A 13,699-nucleotide genomic window follows, 5' to 3' on the forward strand; every position below is an offset into this window, starting at 1 on the left:
GGGGCGTTTTTGTTTTTTTTTTACTTTCCTTGTAATGGCAGCAGCGGCAGCCGGTCGAAAGACCGGCTGCCGCCCCCGCCCCTGACGAAGACCTGCCGAACCACCGCTGGGACCCGCTGCCGGGAGCGACATTCGTAAAAGGTAAGTCCCATCCCGGGGGGTGGCGGGGGGGCGGGGGGTGGCGGAAAATTTCTCCTCGAACCTTTGGAGGACCGAATGTGTTGGCACTCGGCCCCCCGAAGTTTCAGGGAGAAATTCTCCCCCATCCCTATTTTATACAGAGCAGATAATAGTTCTGTTCTTGGAGCATTTTTAAAAATCGTCTGGGCAATTTGATGATGTGTGGGCCAAGATATTCAGAGTACATTAAATCACATACTAAATATATGGCATGTATAGTGCATTCCTATATATATGTCTACTCAAGTGAGACTTACTCCCAGGGAAGTGGGAGTTTGAGTGGAATGGTAATCTCTAGAACACAGAGAATAGAAAACAGAAGTTTCGCTTTAGCTTCTTAAACTGTTAAAGCAGACTGGGGGGGGCGGGGGGAGGAGGATTCAGGAATGAAACCAGGTAAGAAGAGACAACAGCCACTTGAGTGGGGAAGCAGTCCTGAGCCGTGGGAGATTCCAGGGTGAACTGAGATGTTTGATGTGGGTTTCCTGTCTACTAAATGCTGGTGTTCCTTCTGACATTGCAGTTTCACGCTTTCCTGAGGAAGCCCCAGTATTACAATGCTTCCATTGTGGATGGAGTGTATTTGGATGAGAATGGAGAGCTGGCAGCTGACTTTGACATCGTGAACTGGGTGGTGTTTCCCAATCGGTCTGCCATTATAGAGAAATTTGGGACGATGGAAAGATGGGGATTCAGAGACCGAAAGTTCACTTTTGACCAGGATGCCCCGAAGTGGCCCAAGCATCTCAACAAGGTGGGGGAAATCATCTGTTTTATCTCATCTGCTTTGATCTCATAACTGCTCTACCTGGGCCTGCCTTTCAGGGTTGCTTGGAAAGTCTTCCTGTTCATAGGCAGCTTCCTGTGTTGATTTGCAACCTGGATCCTTTGTTGTGTTGTGTATTATTGGTGTTGCAGCAGAAATGCTTTCTCCCATGCAAACCTGCCATTGTGCCTACATCTTAGGGAGAGGCCATTCCCTCTGCACTGCTAATATCTGAAGCACTTTTGGTGGGGACTGAAGAGGGGGCCTGGAACTCCCTTCCTGGGAAGACCTGTTCCGTGCCTTCTCTGGTGTGCTAGAACACAGCTGAGAGGAAGGGCAGACCCTGCAGGCGCCCATGCCATTTGGCAGCCATGGGCACATTTGCTCCATGAAACCATGAGCAAAGCTAGGCTAAGGCAGGGAACCTGAAAGCCCCCATGGACTTCCTAACAGCCTTGAATTCCAGAGGAGTCCCATATGAAAGGTAAAATCATGTTACACCATGGAAGCTGGAACTTCATGCCACCTGCCTTTGGGTCAGGTGCATGCTAGTTGAATCATGCAAGCGTATTCCAACCTAGAGTGATCTCCCCAGGTATGTTTATGTCATTGGTCCATGCACAACGGCTGTAATTTCCCAACTTGGAGGTGCATCATCCTATCAAAGGCTTGTGGTCAGTTTCTGCCTTAACAGACCTCCTGTATATAAAAGATGATATTCTTTACACCTGTGAACCAAAGCTAGAGCTAGGGATGTCAGATAATTCCACCACAGACTCCAGTGAGGCTGGATTCTTTAGATCCATCCCCCCAGAATCTGTGGCGGAACGGCCCACCGCCACCCTTCGGAATCCCCCCAGGACGGAGCTTACCTGGGGCGGATGTGGCGGAATCAGCTCTGGCGGTGGTGGCAGCGGCGGCTCCAGCTGGTCTCCGGCCGGCCGCTGCCGGGCTGCTGCAGTCGCAAATGGAGGCTGTCATAGTGGCCGCCATTTGCGTCCTTGCAGGCAGCCATGATAGGCTACATAAGTTTTTGCGTAGCCTATCACAGTAAAGGCAGCCATGCAAATGGCGGCTGCTATGCCATTTGCGCCCTTGCTCTTTGCCGTGATAGGCTACGTAAATACTTACGTAGCCTATCACGGCAAAAAGCAGTGGCGCAAATGGCGTAGCAGCCGCCATTTGCGTACACGCGTGTTTTTTTTTTAAGTCAGCCGTGATAGGCTACGTAAAGATTTACGTAGCCTATCATGGTGTTTTTTTAAAATCTAGCCGTGATAGGCTACGTAAATCTTTATGTAGCCTATCACTTTTTTTGTTTTTTTTAACCTGGAAATGGCGGCGGCGGCAGCCGGTCGGAAGACCGGGTGCTGCCGCCGCCGCACCGCCGCCGGAGCCACTGCCGGAGCCGCCGCTGCCAGGAAGATCTGCCCAAGGTAAGTCTCGTCCCGGGGGGGCGGGGCGGCAGACCATTCCGCCACCGATTTCAGGGGGCCGAATGCTCTGGCATTCGGCCTCCCTGAGATCCATGGCGGAACTTTCGTACATCCCTATTTGGATTACTGCAGTGTGTTGTACATGGGGCTGGTTTTGAAAATGGAACCCCCAGCTGGTCCAAACTAGGGCAGCGAGACTGTTAATGGGGCCTGGCCAGAATGATCATGTGACACCATGTCTGTCCCATCTGCACTGGCTGCCAGTCCACCTCAGGGCGAGATTCAGAATGCTGGCAGAATCCTCCTTTGCAGCTGCGCAGTTACCGAGGCACGAAGAAGCGGGCTGGTTGAAGCTGCACTGATTGGTGTGGGGGGAAAGTGGCCTGGGGCAGGGGGAGAGCAGGGGGGCAAACATGGGAATTAACTCATTGCCTTCAGTTCCACGTCACTGCATCTCACTTGAAGTATCAAGCTTGAGAGTGGAGACATTTGGCTACAAAGGAACACAGCTCAGCAACGTTGGAGGCCTGTGGATTCGAAGCTGCACAGTTGCAAAGGGGTGGGCACCAGGGGCGAGGATTTTCATGAACTGGGACTCAGAAGCACTCTGTTGAGCCTGTGTTTGTGCAGGGGGGGGGAAGCCTGTGGATTGGGCAGTGAAGAGACCTCGTCCTGCTCTCTTCTCCCCAGCTCTGCGCTCTCTGCCTTCCTGGCTTGGCAAGTCCGCATTAACCCTTCCATCTCCTGCCCCAGCTGTTAATTTGCAGTGCTAATACAGTGCAGCTCCTACCAATCAAACAATGAAATCAATCCCATGTAGATGTGGCCCAGGTTAGCTGAAGCCTCGTCTCCTTCTCCATCTCCCGGAGTGGATGCTGAGATCATCCTCAGAGGCCCTTCTAAGTTTGCCCCTGCCGAAGGAGTTGAGGAAGGTGGCTACTAAGGAAAGGACCTTTTCAGTGTTGGCACCCAGGTTGTGGAATGACACCCCCACCCACCCAAGAAGCTCTCCTGCTGCCTACATTGTGGTCTTTTTGGCACCAGGTGAAGAACTTTGTATTGTCCCAGGCTATCCATCCATTCCATTTTAAAGAGCGCGTGAGGGCATTTTAAATCTTTGCTCGACTGCTGGCTTTCATCTTGGTTACCTCTTATTTTTTTGGTCCTGTCTTAAACTTACTGGTTTTTATAATTATTATTATTTACTATGTTACTGTATATAATTTATGGTTAAAGCTTTGACTAGAGCAGCGCCCAGAGAGCTTCAGCTAATGGGCGGTATAGAAATGTAAGAAATAAAGACCTCTTCCCATGCCAGCACTCACTCATTGCAGACCCGGTAACAGGCCTCGAGTGAGGCTGGGTAGCAGGCCTCAAGTTAAACCTCTGGCTAGAGGCCATGTCGGGTCTTTTCCAAACCCCGTCTCTCATTTCTGTAGACAAATGAGTCCTGACACTTTTTCCTTGATGGTCCTTGTCTCTATGCTTAGCCCCTGCCACATTCCAGGTGCGTGGAAAGCTGTCGCCCTGGATTCAAGAAGGTGGTTAAGGAAGGAGAGCCCATTTGCTGCTATGACTGTGCTCCCTGCACAGAAGGGACCATTTCCACTCAGGAAGGTGGGTGTCTCCAGAGGAGAATGCAGCCCCTGGGGAGGAGGGCAAAGATTCAGCCAGACATTTTCTGTGGAGGTTTTTTAGAGGAATCGCTGAACTTGGATCCTTTCTTGTTTCATGTATTACTGGGGTCACAGCAGAATGGCTCTGTTAAGGCCCTTCAGGAAACTGAGTATCCCTCCATGTTCAGTGATGTTTGGTGGTTGGTCCTTCTAACCTGGATAGAATAAAAAAAGGTTGAGCAATCTTTCTGAGATTCTCAGGTACCAGAAAGAAAGGATCATTTTAGAAACCTTGGAAATTGCAAGAGGAATGGTGGAATGTGTGGTAGAAGGAGCTGTTGAAAAACAAACAGCACCCCCCCCCCAATGTCAAAATTATGGTTCAAATTTCTGAAGAGAACAGAGGCAGCATGGCCAATGCTTCGGAATGCTTGGAGTTGTGGTCTGACACATCTGGCGGGCGCCAGGTTGGGGAAGACTGCTCTACAAAGGAAGAGAAGTGGGTTGAATATTGTGGCTGCAAGCAGTGATGGGGCAGGGATCACCATTAGCAGCCGAAATGCCCCTTCTGCAAATAAAAGCACAGGCATGCCCTCTGTGTTGAATACCATTCATTCATGCATTCATTCATTCCATCTCTACACATCTCAATAGCCAAAGCTCTCCAGGATGTACACACCATGAAAAAAATAATATAAAGCCTTTAACAGAAAAAAAAAAAAAATTGTAATGCTTTGAAGCAGTTCTTAAAAATTAACAACAAAACTTCCAGGACTCAACAATGGTTGAATACACCTTTGCTTAAACAAATGGAACACAAAATGTGACTTGTTCACACAGGCAAATGGAGGGGCAGAACAGCCCTGTCTGTGCCCCACATGAGATGAGTATGTGCCTTACAACATATCCGCAGAGAGAAGAAAAGAAAATCATAAATCAAACCTACAAAGAGCTAATTGGTTAAGAAATTTGAGAAGTTGTTCTTATGGCTAAAAATCCTGTAAAACTCTTAGTTTGTTTTAATTTCTTCATATATTATATATAAAGGCAGCTTTGAAATAGTATATGAATAATTATCTCTGCATCCACTTTAAGGTGTGTGGGTGTGTATTACCGGAAATCCACAGGAAACACAACAAACAAAAAGAAAACAAAAGAAAAGAGAAAATAAAAGAAAAGAAAAGAAAAGAAAAAAGGGGGGGGCATAGCCGAGATTGTTCTGAAAGATTTCCTGGCATTGGTTTTGATGGGAAAATGAATCACTCAAGATAAAGTCTTGAAAAACACTGCCATAGACTTACTTCCCACTTCCTCTTCAGGTCAGACACAAACTAAATCCCCACTTCTACTTAGATTGGCCTTCCAACACCTATTTCTCTCACCAAATAATCCTTAAACTCATGAGGAAGAATGAGAATGGTACAATTCATACAGAGTTCCTGATTCTGATGGGAGATGGGTACTTGATCACTGAGGTCCCTTTGAACACATTAGCAGGATGAAGAAGTAGCCCTGATGTAGGTCTTGGATTCGGGAGAACTGGGTTCTAATCCTTCCTCATTGAGGAGAATAGGAGTGGGTGACTTTAAGCCAGAAACTATTTCTCACCGCAGCAATCTCACGGAGCTATTACTGGGTTAAAATGGGATAACTGCCCGCTTACCACCCACCCGGAGCACATTGGAGGAAGCGTAGGATTCACATATAATAAAGAATATTGTTTCTGACTATTGTCGTCTTAAATTACGCAGGTTGGGGTACCGCCACCCCACTGCAGTTTGAACAACAGAAAAATGCTGCCTTATGCTGATATGCTTTATTGCTCCATCCAGCCCAATAGCCCCCTATGGTCTTCAGAGATCCTTCAGTGAACCTGTCCTCCACCACATAATGGTAGGGATGTACAAAAGTCACTTACCTTTTCGCAGATGTGATTTGTGTTGGGGGAGGAGGCGCTCCGTCCCTTCCCCCGGAATCCTCCCTGGCCGGCTCCACTCCGCAGTGGCTCCACAGATATGCCAGCCAGGGCCACCCGCAGCCGGAGTTCTGGCTGTGGCCGGGCTGCTGTGGATGCAAATGGCAGCCGCTGTAGCAGCTGCCATTTGCGTCCCTCCAGGCTGCCATGATAGGCTACATCAGTATTTACGTGGCCTATCACGGCAAAGAGCAGGGATGCAAACGGCGGCCACTACGCCGTTTGCACCACTGCTCTTTCCATGATAGGCTACGTAAGTATTTACATAGCCTATTACGGTAAAGGCAGCCATTCAAATGGCGTAGTGGCCGCCATTTGCATGGCTACGTTTACCGTCATAGGCTACACAAATAAATATGTAGGCTATCACGGAAAGAGCAGCGGCACAAACAGCATAGCGGCTGCCGTTTACAGACCCTCTCTTTGCCGAGATAGGCTATGTAAATACTTACGTAGCTATCACGGCAGCCTGGCAGGATGCAAATGGCAGCTGCAGCAGCCGGCTGAAAGACCAGCTGCCACCACTGCCACCACTGCTGGAGCTGCCACTGCCGTTGGAGCCCCCGGTAAGTTTTGTTCTGGGGGGATTCCGTGAGGTGGCGGGGGGTGGGAGGCCATTCTGCAATGGGTTTTGGGGGGCTGAATGCCAGTGCATTTGGCCTCACTGAAATCCGTGGCAGAATTCTCCGCCATCCCTACATAATGGTCCTACTACAAATTCTCAGTTCCCAACCTCTCCCCGCCTCTGCTCCAATGCCCACTTCATTCTTCTTCTTGGGTATAAGCTCACTCGAAAATATTTTGGATGGAATATAAAACAGCAATGACTGTTATGAGTATAGAAAAGCTATGTTACTCTTGTTCATTTCAGATGCAGATCATTGCACCAAGTGTCCAGATGATCAGCATCCAAACCAGGACCGAGATGTATGTATCCGCAAGGTTACAACCTTCCTGTCCTATGAAGAGTATCTGGGGATCATCCTGACTTCCTTTGCCCTATTCTTGTCCTTAACCACAGGATTTGTGATAGGAATCTTCCTTAAATTCCTCGAAACCCCAATAGTCAAAGCCAACAACCGGCACCTCTCCTACATTCTCCTCGTCTCCCTCCTGCTTTCCTTCTTGTCCTCCTTCCTCTTCATTGGGAGGCCAAGGAAAGCTACCTGCGTACTCCGACAAACAGCCTTCAGCATCATCTTCTCAGTTGCCGTCTCTTCACTGGTGGCCAAAACAATCACCGTGGTGCTAGCCTTCCTGGCCACAAAGCCAGGGAACAGGGTGAGGGGATGGCTGGGGAAGAGTCTTGCCAACTCCATTGTCTTTTCTTGTTCCAGTGTCCAAGCTGGCATCTGCATCATCTGGCTGGGCATCTCTCCGCCATTCCCAGATTCTGACATGCATTCCCAACCTGGAGAGATCATTCTGCAATGCAATGAAGGGTCTGTCACCATGTTTTATGCTGTCCTTGGCTACATGGGCTTCCTGGCTGCCATCTGCTTCACGGTGGCTTTCCTAGCTAGAAAGCTGCCTGGGGCCTTCAATGAGGCCAAGCTGATCACCTTCAGCATGCTGGTCTTCTGCAGTGTTTGGGTGTCCTTTGTGCCCACCTACCTGAGCACCAAGGGGAAATACATGATAGCTGTGCAGATCTTCTCCATCTTGGCCTCCAGTGCTGGGTTACTGGGCTGCATCTTTCTTCCCAAGTGCTACATTATTGTACTGAGGCCTAATCTGAATACAAAGGAGCATCTCACAACCAAAACTAAAGAGGGCATCTGATTTTTTTTGGAATTGATTTGTAGTGGTGTCCTTTAGTAAGTTTCTGCCTCCCCCCACCCCCATGGATGTTTCTGATAATGTCCTCTTTTTAAGATGATATACTGTTAGTCTACAGTTAGATATTCAATTATGTATAAAAACACACACACGTTCTCTCTTTCACACACACACACAAGCCATGACATAAATTGGGTGCATGCTACTTAAAACATAAGTGTTGTAGCACGAAAACAATAACTGAGTGATTAAAACAAAAAGACAAGTGGGAGGGGAGCGGATTTTTAAAAACATGTCCACTCAAGTGAATATGACTTCTTTCTTACTAGCACAGTGATATGTATGGAATGTAACAGGATATATACACAGAAAAGTGCAATACCTGCTGAAGTGTGGAAATTCAATGGCAATTCCACTTGTAGTTTACAAGGGCTAAGAGCCACCCCCAGTCCTGCTCTGATGTGGAGAGTGATTTGGTTTGGTAGTTTGTGAGATTTGGAGGAGCACCAGGAAAGTCTTAATGGGAAAGCAAACTGTTCCTAAAAGGAACACAAGAAAAATATTACTATTTTGTACTAACTAAATATGTACTAAATATTTTGTACTAACTGTACAAAATAAAGGTTAATTCAAAACTAGAGAAAAATGCTTGAAAGCTACTTCCAAAAAACGTTGTGTCTTTTTTTTGTAGAATCACAATTGGCTTTGTTAGGAGAACTGTTGGACTGTATATCTTTGGAAATAGGTAGGGATGTACGAAAATTCCACCACAGATCTCGGGGAGGCCAAATGCCAGCTCATTTGGCCCCCCGAAATCGGTGGTGGAACAGTCTGCCCCCCCCCTGGCCCCGGGACGAGACTTACCTTGGGCAGATCTTCCTGGTGGCGGCTGTGGTGGCAGTTTGGTGGCACCGGCTGCAGCGGCCGGTCTTCTGACTGGCTACCGCAGCCGCCATTTCCAGTTTTTTTTTTAAAAAAAATGTGATAGGCTACGTAAAGATTTATGTAGCCAATCACGGCTAGGTAAAAAAAAAAAAATGTGCTAGGCTACGTAAATGTTTACGTAGCCTATCATGTCTGACTTTAAAAACAACAACAACAGCGCGCATATGCAAATGGCGGTGGCCATGGCCGCTGCCATTTGCATTCCCTATTTTCACCATCTTAGTCTATGTAAATACGTAGACTAATATGTGCCAAAATAAGGAATGCAAATGGCGGCGGCCATGGCCGCCGCCATTTGCATATGCACGTTGTTGTTGTTGTTGTTTTAAGTCAGCCGTGATAGGCTACGTAAACATTTACGTAGCCTATCACGGCTGACTGCAGGGATGCAAACAGTGGCAGCTATGGCTGCTGCCATTTGCGTCCCTGCTAGCCAGCGGCCGGATGTCCAGCTGCTGGCGGAGCCGGCTGGCAGCTCCACAGAATCCCTGCGGAGCACAGCCGGCCAGCCAGGATTCCTGGGGGGGGGAGGAACGGAGCGCCCCCCCCAGTGAGGATTCCGGGGGGAGGGACGGAACGCCTCCCCCCCAACCATAAACATAATCCGTGAAAGGTAAGTGCCTTTCGTACATCCCTAGAAATAGGTTGTCAAGTATGGTTCGACCCAGCAGCCCAAGGCTCAACCCCACAGGGCTGTTGGTGGTAGTTTTCATTAGATGACAAATAAAGGTCAAGAAGTATATTTAGCAATTAGCAATCACTTAGTAAAGCACTGAGCAAACCACAAGTGCCATGCTTATCCAGGAAGAAGTTGGATTCTCTTTCTCAGCTACTTTCACAAGAGTTGTGCCCCATCTCATGCCCAGGAATTACAATGCTATATGCTGGGAAGTCTCCTTTACTTGCTTTATGTGTTTATTCATTTATGTGATTTATATACCACGCAGTGTTAAAAATCTCCATGTGATTCACATCCCATTTGGACACTATATTAAAACACTATTAAAAACAATAACAACAGAATTCTAAAAGCACTGAGATGGAGCAGCTCATGATCAATTGCAATTTGGCCAGAGAAGGCCTGGCTGAACAAAAGAGTTTTCAGGAGGCATTCGAAACATGCCACATTTTCTGCCTCCTGAACTGCATGGCGGAGGGTTTCCCAGAGGGTAGGCGCTTCTACTGAGACAGTGTTCTCTCTTCTGGGGGAGTACACAGTTTGAACTTTCCAAGATCGTGAAAGTGGAATCTGTTGCTGAAAATTTCCCCACAAACCCATTGTTTAATTTTATTTATTTATTTATTTATTTATATTTAAAATATTTCTTGGCTGCCTTTCAAGGCAGAAGCCCTCTCCAGGTGGCTCACAACAGTAAAATACATAAAAACAATTAAAATATTAAAATTGATAAAAAATATAAAAACAATAGAAGCCAACAATAAAACCAACACTGATGTTAAAAGCAGCATCAGCAACAAGTCATATCAATAGAATGCCAAGTTAAAATAAGATGTTTTCAAGGCCTTATTAAAAGCCTGCAATGACTGAGCATGACGGACCTTCAATGGCAGCTTGTTCCAAATGTGTGGGGCCACTGCAGAGAAGGCCTTCTCATGCATGGTCACCCACCTGACTGTTCTCATGGGTGGACAAATTTGAAGGGCCTCTGTTGGATGACACTGACCAGATGCAATGGTGGTGGTGAAGTACGATTTTTTCACCACCATCTCTGCCACAGAATAAAATCTCAAGTGGATTCTTACTTGTGTTTGATTGGGATTGCTCTTTTCGGGGTGAAACAAAAATGCTTTGGCTTCTTGATCTTTGCTGTCCACTGCCAACTGCCCTGTGAGGTAGAGGAAGAGAAGCAAATGGCAGTCCTCCTTCCTGCAGACTTTTGGCACCATGTTGCCTGCATGAAGAACCATGACTGAGCTAGCCAAGGATGAACCTGGACTGCATGGGAATGGAGGCACCTTTTTGTTAGGACGTGGGAGAGTGATTTTCCCCCAGCACATCAAGTGGGTTTCACAGCAGCATCCTCTGGGCATTGCCTCACTGTTGAGATTTCAGATGTGGAACAGTGGTTAACGTGAAATTAGGACATAGAGGGAATGATGTGGATCGAGAAGTATTAAGAGCAGGGATGTTGGAGAATTCTGCCATGGACTCCACTGAATCCGTGGCAGAACAGAGCAATCCCCACCACCACCCCGTGGAATCCCCATGGAATATGGAGCCTACCTGGCAGCGGATGTGGTGGCGGAGGTGGATGCGGCGGCGGCAGCAGCAGCAGGTTGTCTTTCAGCCGCTGCTGGGCTGCTGTGGCCACAAATGGCGGCCATCATAGCAGCTGCCATTTGCGTCCCTAGAGTAGACCGTGATAGGCTATGTAAATACTTACGTAGCCTATCACGGCAAAGAGCAGGGGCGAAAATGGTGGCCACTACACCATTTGCGCCCCTGTTCTTTGCTGTGATAGACTACATAGATACTTACGTAGCTTATCATGGCCTAAGGCTTGGGTGCAAATGGCGGCCGGCATAGCGGCTGCCATTTGCATCTGCAGCACAGCAGCAGCGGGTGGACGTCCAGCTGCAGCTGGCCTCGGCCGGCAGCTCCGCAGCTTTGCCGCAAAGTAGACCTGGCCGGGAAGGATTCCTGGGGGGGGAGGGACATATCACCTCCCCTCCCCAGCGGATGCCACAGACCGGAACCAGGTGAGTAATCCGCCCATCGCTAATTAAGAGTTCCTTCAACTTATCCCAGTGTTTCTCCTATTCTCCTATTCTAGGAGTCCTTGTAGGGAACTGATGACCTGACATGCTGCCTGTTCTATGCCCAGGGCCAGCTGTGTGGGCAAGGCTGAGGCGTCTCACAGTGAGGATGAGACAGTGATGTAGGGTGGAGAGGTGTAAGGAGCAACTGATGGCCCCGAGGCAGAGCCTGGGTTTTTTTGTGCAGTTCGGATTCCTGAATTTGAGGTTGGAGTCTGGGCTCCAACCTTGGGTACAGGAATCTGAGTTCCCCTCTCGCTCCCACTCGCAGCTGTGCTGGATGCCTGTCTGGAATAGTAGCAGCCCCAGGATGGTTGTGTGCTGCTGTTCCCATCACCTGCTGCTCTCTGGGTAATCATTTGGGAAGGGGGGCTATTCTGGAGGCCCTTGGACTTGCGCCCTGAGGTCCTGCACTAATTGCACCATTGCTGGCAGTGTTGAATGACTCCAGAGCCAACTCCGGCTGCTTTGGAGGTATCTGGGGCTCTCCCAAAGTGAAGCAGGTGTCCTCTGAGGCATCCAAAATCTAATCGGACTCATCCCAGAACATGGAGGAACCTCGGAGTTCCCAGGAAACCCTCACAGACCCAGACCATCTCTTTGAAAGCATAGCATTTCCTCAAGCTCCCCATGTAAGGACAGAGGCAAGGAAGGGGAGGGTGTGCAGGTATGTGACTGGCAAATCTAGCTTCAAACCAGAGAGTTACTTTTCCAAGACTCTCCTTTGTATAATTGTAGAATTACAGAGTTGGAAGGGAGCTTTCAGATCATCTAGTCCAACCTGCTGTTCAATCTAGACTCTCCCACAGAGGATGCAGCTACAGCATTCCTACTATATGGGTCTCCAGCCTCTACTCAAAAGCCTGCAGCAAGGGAGATCCAAGCACACCCCAAAGAGTTCTGCTCCAGTGTGGAACAGCTCTGTAGGAAAGCTTCCCAACAGCTAAACTTCCCACTCCTACCACAACTGCACTTGTCCCTTGCTGATCAGGATACATGTTTTGCATCTTTTACATGCATGGACAAGTATGTTCTGATTGTTCTGCTGCCTGTATTGCAATATCAGGCTTTGAAATGGAGAGGAAGCTGCACGTGATCCAATTCCCACTTGTATCCCACTTCGGGCACATGCAAAGGCCAACCCAGGATGAAGCAGACTTAAATTCTCCTGGGGCTGAACTACACAGATGATTTAGTGCAAAGTGAGAGTACATCACAGTCACTTGTGACATACGACATTGTCACCAATCCACAGCAACCCCACAGCTTCTCTCTGGAAAAGGTGCTTTTTTGGAAAGTCCTTTTAGTGTGTCTTTTTTTTCTTTTAACACAGCTTCCATGAGGTTCTGCTGCAGTGTGCTCCATCCCCCTGAATGAAATCCTAGGCGTGCCTCTCTGAACAGGCAGTGATGTGGTCCAGGAGTGGGGCCACCCCTTCCACCACCTCGTTCCCTCATTTGCCAAACACAGGATATAATTTTTTGTGGAGATTCTTGCAAATTGGACTATAACTGTATAGCCAGTCCTTTTAGCATTTGACACACAGAATGCTTGCTCAATATCAAATGAATAATCAGATGGCACAGGGAGTATCTCATGCAGGAACTTATCTACAAAAGTAGACAAATTTACATCAGTAGGTAAATTTTTAATACCAAAAATACGTACATTTGCCCTGCATTCTGAAGCTTCCAGTTGAGAAATTCTAGCACAGAGATTATTGAAAAAGCGAGATATTGTTTTATTTCCTGTCACCCGATCTTGGAGCTCATTAATCTTCACCTCCATGTTTTGCCAAGAAGTGTTGATTAAATCCACAGCCCCTTGCAGGGTGGTGATGGGATTTTGAATATTATCCAATCTCTTCACCTGTTCAGCAAATTGCAAGGACAAAGTTTTTATTAAAGCAAGTAACTCATCTGTATTTTCAACTTCTCAGAGCCTTTGCCAAGGGAGGTGTGGGGGGAGTAGGCAGAGAATTTTTTTTTTCATCTTAATGTAGCCATCCTTCTCTTCAAACAAGTCTTGCAGGTCCTCAAATATTGTTGATATATCTTAGTCCATTCCTCAGATGTTGTTGGTATTTCTTAATCCATAAATTACAATGGAGCGTGCCAGCCCTATTTTCTCCTATTTAGATAGGAGGTTCAAAACAGCTTTGAGCGATGATATAGCTCTGACAGACTAGCTCTGGTGTCCAACCTCCCTGCTAATATGGAGAGAT

The 13,699-nt window shown here is 47.7% G+C and overlaps 1 protein-coding gene across 1 annotated transcript; it reads left to right on the top strand.

The window, feature by feature from the left end:
• On the top strand, positions 1-8,404 carry LOC146355503 (vomeronasal type-2 receptor 26-like). Its single transcript, XM_084832566.1, has 4 exons — positions 1-141; positions 704-934; positions 3,873-3,999; positions 6,845-8,404. The coding sequence occupies exons 2-4, from the start codon at positions 857-859 to the stop codon at positions 7,753-7,755; spliced, it is 1,116 nt and encodes a 371-aa protein (XP_084688692.1). The 5' UTR covers positions 1-141; positions 704-856; the 3' UTR covers positions 7,756-8,404.
• The last annotated feature ends 5,295 nt before the right edge of the window (positions 8,405-13,699 follow it).

Source organism: Heloderma suspectum, chromosome 2 (genome assembly GCF_057233095.1).
Source record: "Heloderma suspectum isolate Gila_16-S chromosome 2, 16-S_ref, whole genome shotgun sequence".
In the NCBI taxonomy this organism is placed as follows: domain Eukaryota; kingdom Metazoa; phylum Chordata; class Lepidosauria; order Squamata; family Helodermatidae; genus Heloderma; species Heloderma suspectum.

Coding starts and splice junctions, on each gene's coding strand:
- LOC146355503 (XM_084832566.1), top strand. CDS start 857: ATGGAAAGATGGGGATTCAGAGACCGAAAGTTCACTTTTGACCAGGAT. Junction 935..3,872: donor GGCCCAAGCATCTCAACAAG/GTGGGGGAAATC, acceptor CTCTATGCTTAG/CCCCTGCCACATTCCAGGTG. Junction 4,000..6,844: donor GACCATTTCCACTCAGGAAG/GTGGGTGTCTCC, acceptor TGTTCATTTCAG/ATGCAGATCATTGCACCAAG.